The sequence below is a fragment of the Thermomyces lanuginosus genome, assembly GCF_041956635.1.
Source record: "Thermomyces lanuginosus strain ATCC 200065 unplaced genomic scaffold VTN49scaffold_16, whole genome shotgun sequence".
In the NCBI taxonomy this organism is placed as follows: Eukaryota; Fungi; Ascomycota; class Eurotiomycetes; order Eurotiales; family Trichocomaceae; genus Thermomyces; species Thermomyces lanuginosus.
The window spans coordinates 129128-146689 of NW_027192350.1; the positions used below are offsets into that span (position 1 = coordinate 129128).

The following is a 17562-nucleotide window of genomic DNA, read 5'->3' on the forward strand; positions in this document are numbered from 1 at the left end:
CGTAATTCGCCGAAACAAAAAGATTTCAATGAAGATGACTCTCAAAAAAGTATAGCCAAACGCTACCTATTCTAGTTTGAATGTCAAATTACTACAAGACAAATTCTTGTCCAAAGCTCAGGTTTCTGACGATAATAACTACGACATCATTACATCACCGGCGGCACTACTATAATAAGGCAAATCATTCCAGTTAGCTCTATATATCAACAAAACCAAATATAAGCTGAATCTCATCTAAATAAACTCCAAGTAGTCAAACAATAACAGTCAACATGGCATCTGACGCAACGTCCACCCTCCAAGCGGAAAGTATCATCGGCGACGTTCTCCCCCGAGACGTCAAGCTCAAATACAACCTCAAAGTTGAATTCCCAAACGCCAAACTCGAGAAACCCGGGCAGAAAATTGATGTCAAGGACACGCAGCCCCAGCCGACGGTTTACGTGGAGCCAGTGGTTCGTTCATAATCCTTTCTGGTTGTCATACACACTAGATTGCTAGCAGATGGCATCAAAAATGCTGATATCCGGGTGTAATAGCCGGAGAATGAAGACGGCTGTGGGTCGTATACACTACTCATGGTCGATCCGGTACGTGCATACCTACCTCTAGGTGTCTTTTTATCTCCTAGAGATGGATGGAATTGCTGATCATTCGTATTGTTGAAAGGATCTCACACGCCGCCACGACACACGCTTTGGACAGGTCCGACACTGGCTCGCGACAAAATGCTCAATAGGAGATAAAGGCGAGGTAATTCATTCAAAAAATACCACTTTGTCGCCATGGGTTGGCCCTGCACCGTTGCCTGTGCCGGATGTCACTGGGTTTGTCTCCCTTCTCTCATTCATCTGATTTCTGTACTGAACGATGCAAGAAAACCACATCCCTCGCGATACACGTTCATCATATGCTGCGACAAAATTAGTACCGCTTCCACAAAGATCGACCCCGATAGTCTGCGGTCCGAATATGAAGGAAAGCCCGGAGAACTGGGAAAGCCAACGCAGGATATCATCGACCGCATGGGGTTTAACACGGAAAGGTTCTTAATGAAGAACAATTTGGATGCGATTGCGGCGACATTTATGTTTGTCGAAGGGAGTCTCAAGAGTGGGATGAATAATGCGGCCTTAGCAGCGACGGCGATGGCGAATAAGGTCATGGGAAGGTAGATACGAAAAAAGTAGGGAGAGTGGGAGCTATCATGTGCAATAGTTGACCTCGTGGCTCATTGTCTATCAAAATAGATAGTCATGGACATATCCCTATTCGTCATGGTTCTTAACTTTCCTATACACAACCACCGCAGTCCCGTCCTTCAGCTGCTCTCTTTGCGGCTCTAACCTGTACTTCCCAATGGCCGGAAGGACAACCCACCACAGAGTCCAGTACACCACCGACAACGCAAGAATGCCAATCCCAACGACCGCGTACAGGTAGTACGGAAGCGACGTGTCGCCCTTTCCACCCGGCGGTCGCAGAAACGGGGCAACGAGCTGGAAGGTCTGCGCGACGAGGAAGAAGGCAGCGACGGGCAACCACACTTTGAACGGCCGGGGAGCATTTGGTTTCTTGAATCGCCAGTAGAACAGTCCTGCTGCGACAAGAAAGTTCATTACACTGGCTGGATAGCCTTCGAGGTCAATGATGAAGTTGTACGCATCACCGAATGGAATGGCGATGATGACGATAAACGAAGGGATGAAGTGAAGAAGAAGCCCGGCGGAAGGAGACCCGAATGGCCAGCTTGAGGCCCAGAATTTAGGGTATGGGATCACTCCTTCTTTCGCCAGTTCTTGGTTTACTCGGGCCTGTGCAAAAGTGACCGTCATAACATTGCCCAGGGCGGACAGGGCGATGAAAACACTGGGTACGTGTCAGGCATTTCAATTGTTACTGCGATTGATGAGAAGAATTCCTTACCTCAGTGCTCTTTGAGCAGCGGTTCCAAACACCTTTTTCATGAAATAGGCGGCAACAGTCACGCCGCTGCTAGCAATCTCCTCCGGCGTAGCCGCGGCGTAATACGCCACATTGGCCAAGACGTATAGAACCCCACAGATGAACAATCCAGAAGGCCCGGCAATCTTCACCGTGTGGACCGGATCCTTTACTTCATTCAAGACATACATCGCGTTGGACCATCTGTGCCGCTGTCAGCTAAAATGGCTAGTAGACTACTACCGAGAGCTCCTACCCGGCGTAAGAATTGAGGACTTTGAACAACGCTGTCGCGTACAAGTTCCCCGATGTGGCAGAATTGGCAAAGGCATCACGGAAGCTCGCATGCGGATCGGGTACACGGGAAACACCCCCCGCAAGGACCACCCAACCCGTGACGACGATAAACAACAAGGTGACGATCTTGATAGTGGTGATAATATTCATCCCTCGGACGCCCCAATTTGGCAAAAACGTGTGCAGCAGCGTCACGAATACGATTACTGCAATGGCAATGCCTCGTGACTGCCATTCGGTCGCCTCGCGGTTCGCCGCGACAAGAATATTCGATGCAAAGATCACGCATCCCGATGCTATACTGGTTAGGCTTGCGCTCGAGACTGAAATAAAAGGCATTATCGAATGGCATCCCCACCAGTGAAACCGAGCAGAATCGCCTGCACCGCAAATACCACCGTTATCAGCAGCTTCGGCCGACTGTATACGGCCTCGAGGTAGACCTTTTCTCCGCCGCTTCGAGGGATCATGCAGGCAAACTCGAGCCAGATGCACAGGCCGGCAGCGGCGAGAGACATTCCCAGGACCCAGAACATCAGAGATGCGCCGACACTCCCGAGACTGTTTGTAATGGACGAGGGAGTTGCAAAAATTCCATTGCCAATAATGCGGCCGACACTAATAACGTTGTTAGCGTTGTTGCTGTATGCGCATTTCTCTGGAGGTACAGGGAAGTACTTACACCAAAAACGTAGTGGACACGATACCTAAGTGCCTGCCCATACCACCCTTGGTATATTCCTGAAAGCTGAGTCCACCGACATTGTCCACTTCGGCAGACTCGGGTACAATATCGGCAGACTCAGCTACCGGATCAAGCTGTTTTGCCTGCGGCGACGGAGACTCGCTGCTCGCCATGGTTGATCAATCGAATCAACCAAACTCCCTCAGAACTGGGAAGAAATAAGAGAGAAATTTTTTTCCCCTTTCAATTCTGACGGGTGACGCAGGCCATTTTGACTCTTGGACAGCTAGGTAGTATTTGTAGATCGAAAATCGCTGATAACAATCGGGGTGCTAATGACGTGCTTGCTAGCGGCAAGGATCATGATTGACAGTTGCCCCAAATTCCAACGATTATTAAACGGCGCAGACACCTAATGGCGGCGAGCACTAGACAGAACAAGTATTTGATCATGCGAAACGTAGTACTCGTGGACGATTGCGGCTTTGAGGTATCTCAAAAAGTGGCGAAGGATGCTGCAGCCTCATCTTTTGGTCAAGAGCTTAAACTCCTTGGACTGTCAAGAGCCTTGTAACGCTCTGGATGGACAATAGTATGAGTGGATCTGCCAATTGAGAGTAGTACGAAGAAATCCGCCGATGCCCAGCACTGTTCGCAACAGCCACGCTTCGAATTGTGAGAATTTTCCCATCTCCTTTCTGCTATCCTGGAGGGATGCATAGTTCAAGACTGCGCAGGGAATGAAACTGATCACCGGCAGTGGGACTGACGATCCGCTCCGCCCAGGTCGAAACTCGGCCGGGTCAGAAAGCTTAGCTATCGATACACGTGATTCCTGGCCAATCACAGCGTATTATGACTAAACAAACTCTTGGCATTGGCTCTCCGATAATTAGGTTCACTACGAGAGGTAAACACGAAAGAAATGCCAGACTGCAGGGCCATAATGACAGTATTTCATGTCGTAACTCTATGATATGCAGGAATATCTATCTACACAAAGACCTTCGCCTCACCCTCCTTCACCTTGCCTTCGCTAATCAGCCGCTTGACTTCGTCAGTATAAGCAGCCTTGACCGCCGCAGCATCGGTACCGGCTTTCGACAGCTTCGATGCCAGCTCGCCCAGCTCCTCGGCACTGATCTTGCTGATGACGAGCTCGACATCGCCCAAAACGGCATCAATCTGAGACGGCGAAGCCTCGCCGCTTTCGGCGAAGTAATTGACGTCCTTAACACTGTTCTTGAGAACGCGCTTGTTCTTCTTCGCTGCGTTCTTGGCCGCCTCCTTCGCCTTTTTGGCCTGCTCGCGCTCCAGCCGTGCCGCCTCTTCTGCTTCTTTCTTCTTGCGCTCCTCCTCCTGGCGAGCGCGCTCTCTCTCTTCCGCAAGACGCTTGGCCTCTGCCTCCTTCTCCAGCCGGCGCTTGTCCTTGTGGGCACGCTCCTGTTTGCGGAACTTCTTGATCCGCTCGTCTTGAGCAAGGCACTCATCCACTAGCTTGCGCAAACGAGCGGTATCCTCGGTCTTCTTCTTTCGCCGAGCATTCGCGTTCTTACGCTCCGTGTGCCGCTTCTGATCGCGATTCTCGTTATCGTCGGGTACATCCTCATCTTCGTACTCGAACGATCGCCAGCTGTCAAAGTTGTACCAGAAGTTGTAGAATTCCTCCACTTCCTCCTTGGTGCTGTTCTCGTCACCCAGCATCGGCACTGGGTGCTTGTTGGAGAATCGCGCTTCCGACTCGAATACCCGGTTCCACAGCTCGTACCAATTACCGTTTTGAAGCTCCTTCTTGGTCGGCGGCGGCACGTTGGCCTTCTTGTCAACCGAATCATACTGGCGGCGCTTGACAGGGTCGAGCAAGATCTCCGTAGCCTTTTGAATGCACTTGAAGAAGTTGTCATTCTCATCGCCTTGACCGGCGGCCGCTTTCTTGTCAGGATGGTGACGGAGGACCTTCTTGCGGTGTGCGCGCTTGATCTGTTCCGGCGTGGCTTTGTATCGGTATTTGCTAAGACCGAGGACAGCGTAGTGGTCTTGTTTCTACGGAGAGTCAGTCAACCGCTCCTTCCGATATGACAGAGCGTACAGACCTTCCAATCTCTGGCGTCAAGCTGCAGCAGGGCAGGGTCTTCGGGCTCGGAGATCTCATCATCGGTGTCCTCTTCAACCTTCTTCACTTTCTCCTGGGCCTGGATGCGCTCATCTTCGGAAAAGGTGCGGTTGTGACGCTTCTGTTAATTGGCATTAGCCGCCGAACGTATCCCATTCCCTCCATCAAGTACATACCCGTCGAGCATGGGCCAAAAAGTGCGGTCCCACAGGCTCAATATTTCGCTGTGTTGCGGCCGAAAGCGAAGCGAGAACCTTGAAGTCATTCTCGGCGCTCCAGCCCTCCGGAAGGGCTGGTAGCGGCTTATCAATAATCTGAGCGGATGCCATTGTGGTATCGAGCCACTTGGCTGAACTGCTGACGACTTGGAAACCTTTTTGTTCCTCAATATAACGAGCGAGGTGTGGATATTTTGATAAAGTGATCCTGGGAAAATTATTTTTGCCAGTTGACACCGCCTTCTTGTCAGCCAATAACAGTTCGTGGATTTCGGAGCTTCAAGATCAACCGATCTTCAGTTGGAGATCTCAATCGTGAAGCTGGCCGAGTGAAAAGCAAATCGTTCGACGGCCTATTACCGCGCTATACTAGTTGGAAGTACAGCTGATTGCTAGAAGTCCGCTATCGGTTTTCATAGCCAATGTCCTCCTCAACATCCGCGATTTCGGCGTACCGCCAACTCCTCCGGGCAACCCGTATTGCCTTCAAAGGTTTGTCCTGCTTAGTTCCCAACTTATGGCATGAAATTGACACTAGATATGGACAGATGACTACCGAACACTCTTTGCCGCTCGCGCCGAAGCCCGTAAACATTTTGAGCAGAACCGGAATGCCGGTGTCGATGCGCCGATGAAGATCAACGACGCATTGGAGGCCGCAGATATGCTACGACGCAATGTTGTGCAGGGTGTTCGAGATGCTAGTGACGAGAGCGGAGTTTGGGGTGCGTCTTCCCCTCCGACTATGAATTTGCGGTTTGTGTTGGATGAATTGTTGACGATGAATGGTTCCTGCAGAGCTTCGGATACATGATGAGATTGAACGCGGGGATAACGATACAGTTCGGATTGGGAAGAAAAATGTAAAGGTGGACAAGCCCTGCTCATCGTCATGACCACAATTCAAGCAGAGGGTTGGCCTTGCAAGTCGATCTTTTGGAAATGTACGAGTAAGGTTTGGTCGTTTGTCGGCGTTCATCGACGGGTACATACGGAAACCAGAGCATCTCCCCTTTGGAGAGATTATTACTTTGATACGAACTGACGCTTTAGAGTACGTGTACATAACTTGGGAGGTGTATCTGTGTATTATAGACTTCGGTGAGCAACTCTCTCAACTGACGATCTTTACAGCATTTCAGCGATCCCTTTAGGATACAAGACAGGAGGAGTAACAGAGGCGGTTTAGGGGAAAATAAATACTGTAATAACTGAACGGAAGGTGGTCACAAGCTATGACAGTTCCGAACAGAAGTAACTAGCATATCGGTTAGAAAAAAGTCGGAATTTCGAAAACAGGGCAGTGTAAGGTAAGCCCTTGTCGTGGGCTAGTGTACACAACGTGTACACTGGCAAGGAAATATAAACCACCTGGAGTGTGAAGAAATGACTACAAGAGACAGACTGATATTCTTATCATCATGACCCCAGGAACCATACCCAAACCCTCGAGGAATCCACTACAACAAATATAATACACAAACATCCGCTGAAACAAAACGCCCATGACCAAAAACAAATCGATGCAGCAGTATAGCTCAATCGCCAGACAGACTGGCGTACTGAACCGGTGCGCTTCCGGGAGGAGGAGCCACTGCGTAACTCGGTTTCGGTGGCTCCGGAGCAGCAGCGTCGCCGGCGACGGTGATAGCCTTACGATCTGATTCGCCGGATGTGACAGCGGCAACCTCTCGGCCTTCGCGAGCATTTTGCTGCCGTTCTTCCAGGCTCATTGTATCGAGCTGTCTTGGCTTCCCCCATCGTACGCGGAGCGGACACCCTTTGATGACAGCCCGGCCTTTACAATGCATAGCTGCTGCTTCTGCGGATGCACGGTTCGTATAATTGATGAACGCGCAATGAGCACGATGCGAGCATACAACTGATCGCAGTTGACCGAACTGGCTGAAGAAGTCCCGGAGCTCGTACTCGGGGAGATCATCCTCAACACCGGTGACGAACAGGGACATGATCTTTGGATCAGCCGGTGGGTTATAATCGGCAGGAGACGGTGGTATTTGCGCTGTGCTCGGGAAGGCCTTTCCACCTCGACCAGCTGCTCGTGCACCACGCCCGGGAAGTGTTCCTCCTCTCCGGCTCTCAGTAGTCCGTACAGGACCAGGAGCATTTCCGTACGCGCTCCGTTTTGGTTCTGATGGGCCCTCGATTTGCTTTGGTTCCTCTTCTTTTGACTCCTCAAGTCGGCGGTGCTTCTTGTAATAAGGTTCGCTGTGTGCTAGCCGCTTAAGCAATTCACGTGCTTTCTCATCGGTCTTCTCGTACGCTTCGACAGCACCACGGCCTTCCTCGATTTCCTTCTCATGCTCCTGCGCATAGTATTCGCGGTTGATGGCGCTTTGCGGGCCTGGAGCAACCATCTTGAGTGCAGCATCTCGAACCACAATCGGCAGGCCAAACGACAAATCTAACATGCAGCACTGGCAGCAGTTCTTGAGACGGGCACATGTGAGACAAATGTTGGTTCGTTTCGTACGGGCAGTGCGATCGGCTTTCCATCGAAACAGCGTGAACGGCCGAGTACACTGTTTATGTTAGCTGGGTCTCAATTAATGTGGTGTGGCGTCAACTTACGATCTTACATTCGGCACCATAATCTTCCTTCAACATTTGAACATAAGGGTTATCCGGAAGACATGACTCGCAAACGGAGGGGAAGTCTGTGGATTCCCAGCCGGACCTGTTTAGATCCTGCTTGATCTGCGGCGGCGGCATTTTGACACTAGGAAAAGGTTGCGACGGTAGATTGAATTTCCCAAGCTGGGACGGACACTGCAACGATGTTGATGAGACCACCTTGTTGATCAGTAATCAAACACCAGCCACTGTGTGGCTAGAATGTGGCTTAGTAAGATATATTCACGTGATTAATGAAGAGCAGTTGACTATTCCGGAGTTAGGCCGCCGCTGTTCCGGAGCACGGGAGGACACGCGTTATTCCCCCCTAGCTGCCGGATCCCAAGGGCTCCGAAAGCTTAACAAGAAAGTTAACATGCTTATCCTGCATTGAGCCAATCAATGTGCGAGTGATTCGGGGCCCTCGGCGTCCGAAGAGAATTGCCCCTGGCAGGGTCTACCTCCAAGACACCGTCCAAGTTTGATCTGAAATTCGAGCATTCCAACTTCCTCCTCGTCAATTGCTCCATCGCGACAGGATCTCTCTTCTGGAGTCAGGCGACAGGGAGGATTGCGAGTCCGATCACTTCTCCGCTTACTTGGCTGTCATTTTCAACGACATCAGCATTGCGAGCAATTTAAAAAGACACAATGGCGCCAGGAAGACTGTTGGAAGCTGAGGATCATCAGCGGGATGCTGAGTTCGCCCGCATCATGCACGGGAAATCCTTCGACAAGAAGGGTGGTCTCTCCGCTATGCGCGCCAAAGATGCAAAGGCTCAAAAGGCCGCCCTTGAGGAGTACTTCAAGCATTGGGACAACAAGGATGCCGAAACTGAGACAGAAGAAATTCGCGAGGTGAGTTCCGAGATTGAAATATCTTTGGGGCCTGGCTGACAAAATTCAAAGGCACGACGCAGAGAGTATGCGACATTGACGCGGCAGTAAGTTGCCCTTGATTGCGCTTATCACATTCCTTTGGCTGAGAATATCACAGTTACTACAACCTTGCTACCGACCTGTATGAGTATGGCTGGGGCACTTCGTTTCACTTTTGCCGATTCTCGTACGGCGAACCCTTTCGGCAAGCAATTGCGCGCCACGAGCACTATCTGGCACACGTCATGGGCCTCAAGCCAGGAATGACCGTGCTGGATGTTGGCTGCGGCGTCGGTGGCCCGGCCCGGGAGATCGCCAAATTCTGCGGTGTGAATATCATCGGTTTCAACAACAACGACTACCAGATCGAGCGTGCTACTCGTTATGCTGAACGAGAGGGACTCTCGAAACAAGTCAAGTTTATGAAGGGTGATTTCATGCAGATGCCTTTCCCTGACAACACGTTTGATGCCGTGTACGCGATTGAAGCTACTGTCCATGCCCCAAGTCTGGAAGGGGTTTACAGTGAGATCTGCCGTGTCCTGAAGCCCGGCGGTGTCTTTGGTGTCTACGAATGGCTTATGACTGACGCCTACGATAATGACAATCCGGAACATCGCAAGATTCGTCTTGGCATCGAGCAAGGCGATGGCATCTCCAACATGGTCAAAGTGTCGGAAGGTCTGGCCGCCTTCAAGGCTGCCGGCTTCGAGTTGCTGCACAATGAAGATCTGGCCGATCGTGATGATCCTGTGCCGTGGTACTACCCGCTCGCCGGGTCTTTCAAGCACATGCAGTCCATCTGGGATTTCCCCACCATTGCGCGCATGACATGGTGGGGTCGTGGTATTGTCCACCGTTTCGTTGGCACGATGGAGAAGTTCGGCCTTTTCCCTGAGGGCACCCAGAAGACGGCTGACAGCTTGGCGCTTGCCGCTGATTGCCTGGTGGCCGGTGGCGAGAAGAAGTTGTTCACGCCGATGTATTTGATGGTTGGGCGAAAGCCGCAATGATTCTTTTCCTTTGTTTTCGTCCTTGCGTGTTGTGCATGTACTGTAAAGCGTTATCCATCCGTCTACTAGTATGTTACGCTAATGCTAATCGCGATGACCTAATTCTTTCGGCCTCTGAACTTCTCCAGGAACTGTCATTGCCATATCAGGGGATGAGACCTGAATACCCCAGCCATTGGATGGCTCTTTGTTCTCGACTCATCGGCCGCAAATCGTTCCCCTGCCGTTGAGTGGGTTAGGGTTAGGGTTAATGGACAAACTGCTGGAGTCGGCCATGACGTCATCCAGCAATCCACCAAGCTCCGCATGTGGTCCCGGTTCATCATCGCAAACGTCACCTCCCGGCCTCGACCACGGTATCTGCAGGGGCACTCTGGACCAAAGGATATTGGGTTCAAAGTGGCCATGGACTGATGAACTCATCCCATCGCCTAATGGCTGAATAAGCATGGCTTATCTGGCCACCACTGCGCCAATCAGGGCAATTGCCCTGATTGCTCCTTCCCAAGCGACTAGATCCATTGTTGAGAATATTGCAGCTTACCTGAGCACAGAGAAGAGAAGCTCTGCTGCCCAGGATTGCCAGCTGGAAGACCATACGTACTCCCAGACAACCGTAATTTCATACCCGTCCTGTTCCCTTCCATGTCCGATGTCAGTCGGGAGCCTTCCCCCAGCCAGCTGTCGGTGGGCTCGCAACATAGCGACGAGACCCTCCACGGCGAAGAAGAAAAAGACCAGGGGGAGCCCGTTCAACAACAGCCGGCTCGCCCTCGCGTTCGCTTTCGTTCCCTGGTTGAGCAGCAATCTGCGGAGTCAGACCATCCGACATGGATTGACCAGCAGAAGAGTCAACACCGCGACTATCCCCGACCGCCGTTCGCACGTCCGCCGCCCCCAAGACGTGATGATCCTTCCTATGCCTCGGAAGATATTACCAATGCGTCCGTAAATGACCGTGCCACGGGCGGAGCCGCAGACGCCAGGCAAGAAGAACGACAGGACCAACCACAACAGAAGTCGGACAACAAAAAACGCTTTCGGAAGTTTAACTCGATAAGAGAGCGGGCCCGTGCCATTGCGACCCGCCTCGGACGGGAGGAGCACGAGGGAGATGGTCTAACGTCGACTGTCAGGGATAGTGATTGGGCCGGTGACGGAGGTGTGCCCTTGTCAGATTTTACAGACAATCATCATAAGACCGATGAGGATCGTAGACGTGATCAATCAGAGGCGACTTCGGAAGCCCATCGGCTGGTTCGAGAACTAACGCAGCATCGCAAGGGTCGTCGACGCCGCCCGCGACCGAGACAGCCCTCAGACTCTGGGCGGCAGACGCCAGTCGACTCCGACCCGGAAACTCTCGAGGCTCGCGTGCGGAGTGCTGGTGGTGGGGGGATTTTGTCTAATCTTCTCAAGTTGTATGGGAGCACTATGAACCAGTCCACCGGCAACCTGGGGCAAGATCCCGGCACGCCAACGTCCGAGCCGGAGTCAGGCAGAAGCACGCCTGGCTGGGCCACTCCGCAATCTGGAGCGTCGACACCAAGAAAGCCTGAAAAGCTGAAGTGGTACAAGAAGAACCAGAATCAATCGGTCGGTTCGCTGGTGGGTGCGGCGAATAACTTAGGTGCCTCGGCCTCGCCGCGTCACACGAGTGAGATGCTGTCATCAGCAGCCAAGCGTCGCAAACAGTATGGCAAGCCACGCCTTGAGGACGAAATTCGAGTGACTGTCCATATTGCGGAGATTATCTCCCGGCAGCGCTACCTCATGCAGCTATGCCGGGCCCTGATGAAGTTTGGCGCACCCACCCATCGTTTAGAAGAATACATGCAAATGACGGCGAGGGTGCTGGAAGTTGACGCGCAGTTCTTGTATTTGCCGGGATGTATGATCATGTCATTTGACGATCCATCCACTCGCACAACAGAGGTCAAACTGGTTCGGATGGGACAAGGAGTCGATCTCGGCCGACTAGCCGACACCCACCGTGTGTACAAGAACGTTGTTCACGACCTCATTGGGGTGGATGAGGCGACACAAGAACTTCAGGAAATCATGAACCGTCGCCCCAAACATCCCGTTTGGTTCCTCGTGTTCATGTACGGTGTTGCCAGTGCAACGGTTGGCCCATTTGCCTTTGGCGCCCGTCCGATTGACATGCCCATATCCTTCCTTTTAGGATGCATGCTCGGGTTTATGCAATTGGTTCTAGCGAAGAGGTCTACTCTATATTCGAACGTCTTCGAAGTCTTTGCCTCGGTCGTTACTTCATTCCTTGCACGGGCATTCGGCAGCATACGATGGGGCATAAAAGATGGAAAACAGCAATATCTTTTCTGCTTCTCCAGCATCGCGCAGTCTGCCATTGCCCTGATTCTACCGGGGTTTTTGGTACTGTGCAGTAGTTTGGAGTTGCAATCACATCAAATTATTGCAGGATCGATCCGCATGGTTTACGCCATAATCTATTCGTTGTTCTTGGGCTATGGAATTACCGTTGGGACTACCATCTATGGACTTATGGATGCCAAAGCGAATTCAAATACCGAGTGCCCACCGTCTCCAATTTCCAGTCCTTATCTGCAACGGTTTCCGTTTGTCATTCTTATGGCATGCTGGCTTGTGATTATCAACCAAGGGAAACTGAAGCAGGGCCCTGTAATGGTCGCAATAGCGTTCATTGGCTATGTTGTTAATTATATCTGCACCAGGAGACTCGGCAGTAACTCAGAGGTAGCCAACACCCTCGGCGCCTTCACCATTGGGGTGCTCGGGAATTTGTACAGCCGTCTCTGGCACGGCCACGCCGCCACGGCGATTCTACCTGGCATCTTTGTTCTGGTGCCCTCTGGGCTGGCCGCAACTGGCTCGCTGGTTTCGGGTGTCGCCTCCGCCGACCAGATCCGAGGCAATGTTACCGGCGCTCATAATGAGACGGCTAGTGGTTCTCCCGGGACCGATCAGAAGGGATTCGCCGGCGATACTTCAGTGTTCAATCTCGGATTTGGCATGATCCAAGTCGCGATTGGCATCACGGTGGGGTTGTTTCTGGCTGCTCTAGTTGTCTATCCATATGGAAAACGACGGAGTGGGTTGTTTAGCTTCTAGATACATGTGTTATCATTCTCTTTCACCGGAAGACATTCATATAGATGGCATTAGGGATGGATTGATGGGCGATTCCATACTCACGTGATCATAGTACCCTAAGTACAGGAGGTCATTGTGCGGAATGAAGAATTTTGTCAGGGCGACAGACCCCAGCAGACAAGAAATAGACGTTTTTTAAGTTTCATAATGGTACAGCTGCAATTCCCAGATGAAAACACTCGTTTCAGCTACATACTTTGATCCGCATCACCCGGGTTGACACTTAAAAGCTGCCCAAAACGGACGGATTGCGTCCACTGCTGGAAAAGAGCTGAAGCTCTACCAAGATAACCGTCAAGTCCCGTTTATTAAAAACGAGTATACAAACGGCAACGCGCTGTAGAATCTTGAATTCACTCTGCCAAGGGTAACTTATCAGAAGATAGAGAGATCATCAAATGTCACAGATCCATGAACCTCTTTCTTCCTCTGGTTGGGGGGAAAGGGGGAAGGGGGATACAGCCATAAATGTAGTCATCGTTTCGAACCGGCATATGTAATATGTTAGGGGGAATAATGGTCGTCGGTGTATTGCTGCATTTCTCGTTGCATCTAGATGCTTGAAATCTCTGCCGCGACTCCGAAAAACTGAGATGTACTAGGTGTCTAATGGCCACACTTCAAGGTGTCGCTTTGTTTTGTGCCATATTGTCAGGATTACGTAAGGTCATAATGACAAAACGATGTTGTTCAATTTTCAGATAGTTACTTCAAACAATGGGAAGAGAGCGGTACTATCTGCGCCGCCGTTTGAAAACGAAGTTCTTACCATTATCCCGAGGGAGAATATTGAGGCATACCTATCACCGCCTGTACTTCTGTCTTCTAAAGTTGGTCGAGACTCTATTTCTGTAGGCTCGCGAATGATTCATCAAGGTCACTTTTGGACAATCTGAACAAACTGGGAATAGCTAAGGACTTTTGACTTGATATAGTACAATTTGGGGGATGTAAATATTAATACAACAGGATGAATGGTACTTGCCTGGATTAACCTACGCGGTTGGTAGTCTTTTTTTTTTTTTTTTTTTTTTTTTTTTTTTTTTTTTGAGAGTGGAGTGAGATTCGAATAGTCAGGACTGTCATGGCTGCGCCCTGCGTACCACTGACAAAAAAAAAATCCTTCGTGACTCAGGTGGATTGATGTTGAGTGGAGTGTTGCATCAAATGGGTTCTGAGACAGACCAGTATCTCAAGGCATCAACGCTGAGTACGATGTTTCTTAGCGATCATTTTCATCCAAAGGCAGGATCTCAGGGATTGGACCCGCCGGAATTATGATCTCGCCTTGAAATCCGTGATTTCTGAGATACGGAATCGTATACAGGCGCTTGAACTAATGCAAACGTTAGCATTTTTTTTTGTGTGCCTATAGCGAAGCTCGTGTGTAGGGACTTACAATCGACACCGCCGAGGTTTTCTTGAACACCCCACGGGTTGCTTCCGACTCATCCCAGTAAAGCCTGCGCAGCCATTTATGGATATTCGGATACTCATACCGGATCATGCGCAGGTTGCATCGAAAAACGGCAAAATACGCGACATCGAACCGCACGATGGTCGGAAACAGCCGAATGTCCGCCTCGGTAATATACTTCCCAAACAGATAAGGCTGGTGATTCGGCGAAGCGAGATGAGCCTCGACGCGGTCCAGCGCCTCAAACACACGGTAGACATGCTCCTCATACACCGCCTGCGTTTCGGCCAACCCAGCCTTGTAAACACCGGTGTTCAGTTGATCATTCATCCACTCGATCATCTTGTCGATCTCGGCACGAAGAGGGTTGGAAGCGGGCGGTAGATAGCCGCCGAGAGGATGGGCGGACTCACGCCGCTCTGGTGGTAGAAGGTCGTCGAATTCGGTGAAAAACATGCGCATGATATCAGCGCTTTCATTGCTTACAATGGTTTCCTTCTTCCGATCCCAGAGAACGGGAACGGTCGCGCGGCCCGTATAGTTCGGATCCGCCTTATGGTAGAGATCGCGGAGGTGGGTAAAGCCATACAGCGGGTCTTTTTCGGCCGTGCCATCTTTGCCGGAGAAAACCCAACCGTCAGGCCCGAGATCATGGTCGAGGACGACGAGTTCGATAATGTCCTCAAGGCCTTTGAGGCTGCGGGTGATATTTGTCCGGTGCGCGAAAGGGCAGCTGAGGCTCAGATAGAGATAATACCGTCCTTTCTCGGGGGGGAATTCCGCGCCTGGGTCGCGTGAGATCGACGAGTGGAAGCCGCTCGCCTTCTGGCGGGGCTGATCGTCGGGGCTGTTCTTGGTGTCGGACCTCTACCCGTAGTGAAATCAGTCATACATTGCAAAGAAAGATTAGCGATGTGAAGAAACCTGCACTTGACATGATGAAGACAGTGCTGTGCTCTCTTGGTGACCAAAAGAACAGGTACTTACAACTAGGATATGAAAGCATCACACGATTTATTCTTCCAAGAGCGGGTCCCGGAATATTCTCCCCCGCATCCGGATCGGATGACATTCAAGGATCCAATCTTTCTCCATGTTTAATACTTCGGTGGTAGTACTTCCATCTCGAGGGCGGGAACTGTAAAAAAGCAATCGATATATATTCTCTCAAACTGGAACGGAGCGTTTAAGGCCATCGAGAGTCGATGACGCGGGCCAAGTCAATCCATTTAGCCAAAATCCTCAGCCAAGCATTGCAAGTCTCTTCCGAATACGAAAGACAACTGGTTTTATTGTGAGGAGTGAATGTGGAGAGAGCTGTAGACAGAAGCAAAGCCCCACGACAAGGATGGATGGATGTCCCGTTATGATTTACCGAAGAGCTTTGAAGAGATCGACTGGATGTATTTAAGTGCCCTTGAACGGGCAGATTCGATAGATGCTACTCTTGAAGACAATCACGGACGTTGTTCAGTTTGCCTGTCAACTGTACTTAGAGTTCAGCCATGGCGACCATCCCTCAGACCCAAACGGTTGCATGGGTAGACACGCCTCAGCCCGGTGCACAGCTGCGCATTCGGGATGATGTGCCTGTCCCATCGATCGGGGAAGGGGAGGTCCTTGTCAAGCTCGAATATACGGGGTTCTGGTGTGTCAATTTTGCTTTCCCTCGCTTCAGTTGCTAACTCGTAGTTTTCAAAGCCATTCAGATGTCCACAATATTCTGGGCGACCTGCCAATGTCCACGCATATCCCAGGTCATGAAGGCGTAGGTGTCGTTGTTTCTGGTTCGTTCCCCCGTTTTCCTATATAAGGGATATCGGGGCTCATCGAAATCAACAGTTGGACCGGGTGTGTCGAGTGATATGCTCGGAAAGAGGGTCGGCATCAAGTACGTTCTACACCAGAACAGCATTGTTGTCAACGTGAGCGAAACTGACTTTTGTGGTAATAAAGGTGGACGTTCAGGGCATGCAAAAAGTGCGGCGTGTGCGAGTATGCATACGTACATTGTCCGAATCAAGATAATTCGGGTCGGGTACGTGCTATGAGACGTTTTATGGCCTGCACTATTGGCTCATAAAAGTAGAACGTTCCAGGGACATTTCAACGTAAGTATTCTCTCCTGGGCCATGTGAACCTGTTCTTAGAGAGGCAGAATACATCGCTGCCCCTGCCGATTTCGTTTCTCCGATCCCGGATAACTTGGACCCGGCCGCCACGGCACCCCTGCTTTGTGGTAAGTTTGGTTTTGAACTTCAATACACTCATCCGATCAATGATTGACGATATCAGCGGGCGTGACAATGATTGGCGCGCTCAAGAAACTTGACAATCTGTGTAAGAAAGGCGATTCTGTTGTGATTGTGGGTGCCGGTGGAGGATTAGGGCATTTGTATGAGCCTCGAGTCATTGAACCGTCTTTCTTCTTCTGACTGTTTATAGGGGCCTTCAGATCGGCCGCGCAATGGGGTATCGAATGATCGCTATCGACAGGTGAGCTCAATCTTTTGGCATCCTGTCCGTCCGCTCTGACGCTCGCAGTGGGAAAAAGAAGGATCTATGCCTCCGGTCCGGGGCGTCGGAGTTCGTAGACTTCACAGCTCCAGAGGTAATTTCTACTTGCAACTGCGAAGAGAGAAAAGAGACTGATCCAGGCAGCCTGAGAAACAAGTCAAAGCCCTAACGGGCGGCATTGGCGCCCCCGCAGTCGTTGTCGTCGTCGGTAACGGGGCGGGTTATAACCTAGGGTTACAGCTCCTGCGTCCTCAGGGAGCCCTTGTATGCGTTGGACTTCCCCCTCTAGACTACAAGATATCCCTCACTCCACTCACCTATGTCAATTCCGGTAAGCACACGAAACGGACCTGCGTGTAAACCCAGTCAGTGCTCATTGGAAAACTACCTAGGTTATCATATACTTGGGAGCGCTGTTGGAACGGAAGATGAAGTGCAGGAATTGTTCAAGATGGCTGCGGAAGGCCGCGTATCGACACATTATGAGGTGTACGACTTTAAGCGGGTAAACGAGGCCTTGGAGAAGTTGGTGCGGTATGAGGTGGATGGTAGGGTTGTGCTCAAGATCCCGCAGTAGATACTATCATAGTTAAGGATCCGGTCATTTACGTACATATCAAGATATTGAATTTAGCATCGGCCAATATCACTGCAGCGATAGGGCAATGAGTTAGCTTTTGTGAGGC

At 50.9% G+C, this 17562-nt stretch overlaps 9 protein-coding genes across 9 annotated transcripts; 5 read left to right on the plus strand and 4 right to left on the minus strand.

The window, feature by feature from the left end:
* Positions 1 to 275: 275 nt before the first annotated feature.
* Positions 276 to 1178, plus strand: VTN49DRAFT_420 (uncharacterized protein; the record flags this gene model as incomplete). Its single annotated transcript, XM_069412120.1, has 4 exons — positions 276 to 458; positions 543 to 593; positions 673 to 830; positions 881 to 1178. 4 exons carry the CDS (start codon positions 276 to 278, stop codon positions 1176 to 1178), a joined length of 690 nt encoding a protein of 229 aa, XP_069271323.1.
* A 93-nt stretch (positions 1179 to 1271) lies between these two features.
* Positions 1272 to 3102, minus strand: VTN49DRAFT_421 (uncharacterized protein; the record flags this gene model as incomplete). Its single annotated transcript, XM_069412131.1, has 5 exons — positions 1272 to 1872; positions 1930 to 2151; positions 2204 to 2540; positions 2603 to 2862; positions 2927 to 3102. The coding sequence occupies 5 exons, from the start codon at positions 3100 to 3102 to the stop codon at positions 1272 to 1274; spliced, it is 1596 nt and encodes a 531-aa protein (XP_069271324.1).
* Positions 3103 to 3922: 820 nt separating this feature from the next.
* Positions 3923 to 5371, minus strand: VTN49DRAFT_422 (uncharacterized protein; the record flags this gene model as incomplete). The annotated part of the gene is made up of 3 exons (XM_069412142.1): positions 3923 to 4972; positions 5023 to 5163; positions 5219 to 5371. 3 exons carry the CDS (start codon positions 5369 to 5371, stop codon positions 3923 to 3925), a joined length of 1344 nt encoding a protein of 447 aa, XP_069271325.1.
* Positions 5372 to 5682: 311 nt separating this feature from the next.
* Positions 5683 to 6074, plus strand: VTN49DRAFT_423 (uncharacterized protein; the record flags this gene model as incomplete). Its single annotated transcript, XM_069412153.1, has 2 exons — positions 5683 to 5752; positions 5809 to 6074. 2 exons carry the CDS (start codon positions 5683 to 5685, stop codon positions 6072 to 6074), a joined length of 336 nt encoding a protein of 111 aa, XP_069271326.1.
* A 724-nt stretch (positions 6075 to 6798) lies between these two features.
* VTN49DRAFT_424 (uncharacterized protein) lies at positions 6799 to 7993 on the minus strand (the record flags this gene model as incomplete). The annotated part of the gene is made up of 2 exons (XM_069412164.1): positions 6799 to 7803; positions 7853 to 7993. The coding sequence occupies 2 exons, from the start codon at positions 7991 to 7993 to the stop codon at positions 6799 to 6801; spliced, it is 1146 nt and encodes a 381-aa protein (XP_069271327.1).
* Positions 7994 to 8545: 552 nt separating this feature from the next.
* On the plus strand, positions 8546 to 9786 carry VTN49DRAFT_425 (uncharacterized protein; the record flags this gene model as incomplete). The annotated part of the gene is made up of 3 exons (XM_069412175.1): positions 8546 to 8752; positions 8804 to 8838; positions 8892 to 9786. The coding sequence occupies 3 exons, from the start codon at positions 8546 to 8548 to the stop codon at positions 9784 to 9786; spliced, it is 1137 nt and encodes a 378-aa protein (XP_069271328.1).
* Positions 9787 to 10431: 645 nt separating this feature from the next.
* Positions 10432 to 12900, plus strand: VTN49DRAFT_426 (uncharacterized protein; the record flags this gene model as incomplete). The annotated part of the gene is made up of 1 exon (XM_069412186.1): positions 10432 to 12900. The coding sequence occupies one exon, from the start codon at positions 10432 to 10434 to the stop codon at positions 12898 to 12900; it is 2469 nt and encodes an 822-aa protein (XP_069271329.1).
* Positions 12901 to 14164: 1264 nt separating this feature from the next.
* Positions 14165 to 15365, minus strand: VTN49DRAFT_427 (uncharacterized protein; the record flags this gene model as incomplete). The annotated part of the gene is made up of 3 exons (XM_069412197.1): positions 14165 to 14278; positions 14342 to 15226; positions 15288 to 15365. The coding sequence occupies 3 exons, from the start codon at positions 15363 to 15365 to the stop codon at positions 14165 to 14167; spliced, it is 1077 nt and encodes a 358-aa protein (XP_069271330.1).
* A 499-nt stretch (positions 15366 to 15864) lies between these two features.
* Positions 15865 to 17453, plus strand: VTN49DRAFT_428 (uncharacterized protein; the record flags this gene model as incomplete). The annotated part of the gene is made up of 11 exons (XM_069412208.1): positions 15865 to 16007; positions 16061 to 16146; positions 16202 to 16250; positions 16316 to 16397; positions 16449 to 16470; positions 16518 to 16598; positions 16655 to 16754; positions 16805 to 16855; positions 16904 to 16970; positions 17021 to 17207; positions 17269 to 17453. 11 exons carry the CDS (start codon positions 15865 to 15867, stop codon positions 17451 to 17453), a joined length of 1053 nt encoding a protein of 350 aa, XP_069271331.1.
* Between the last annotated feature and the right edge of the window lie 109 nt (positions 17454 to 17562).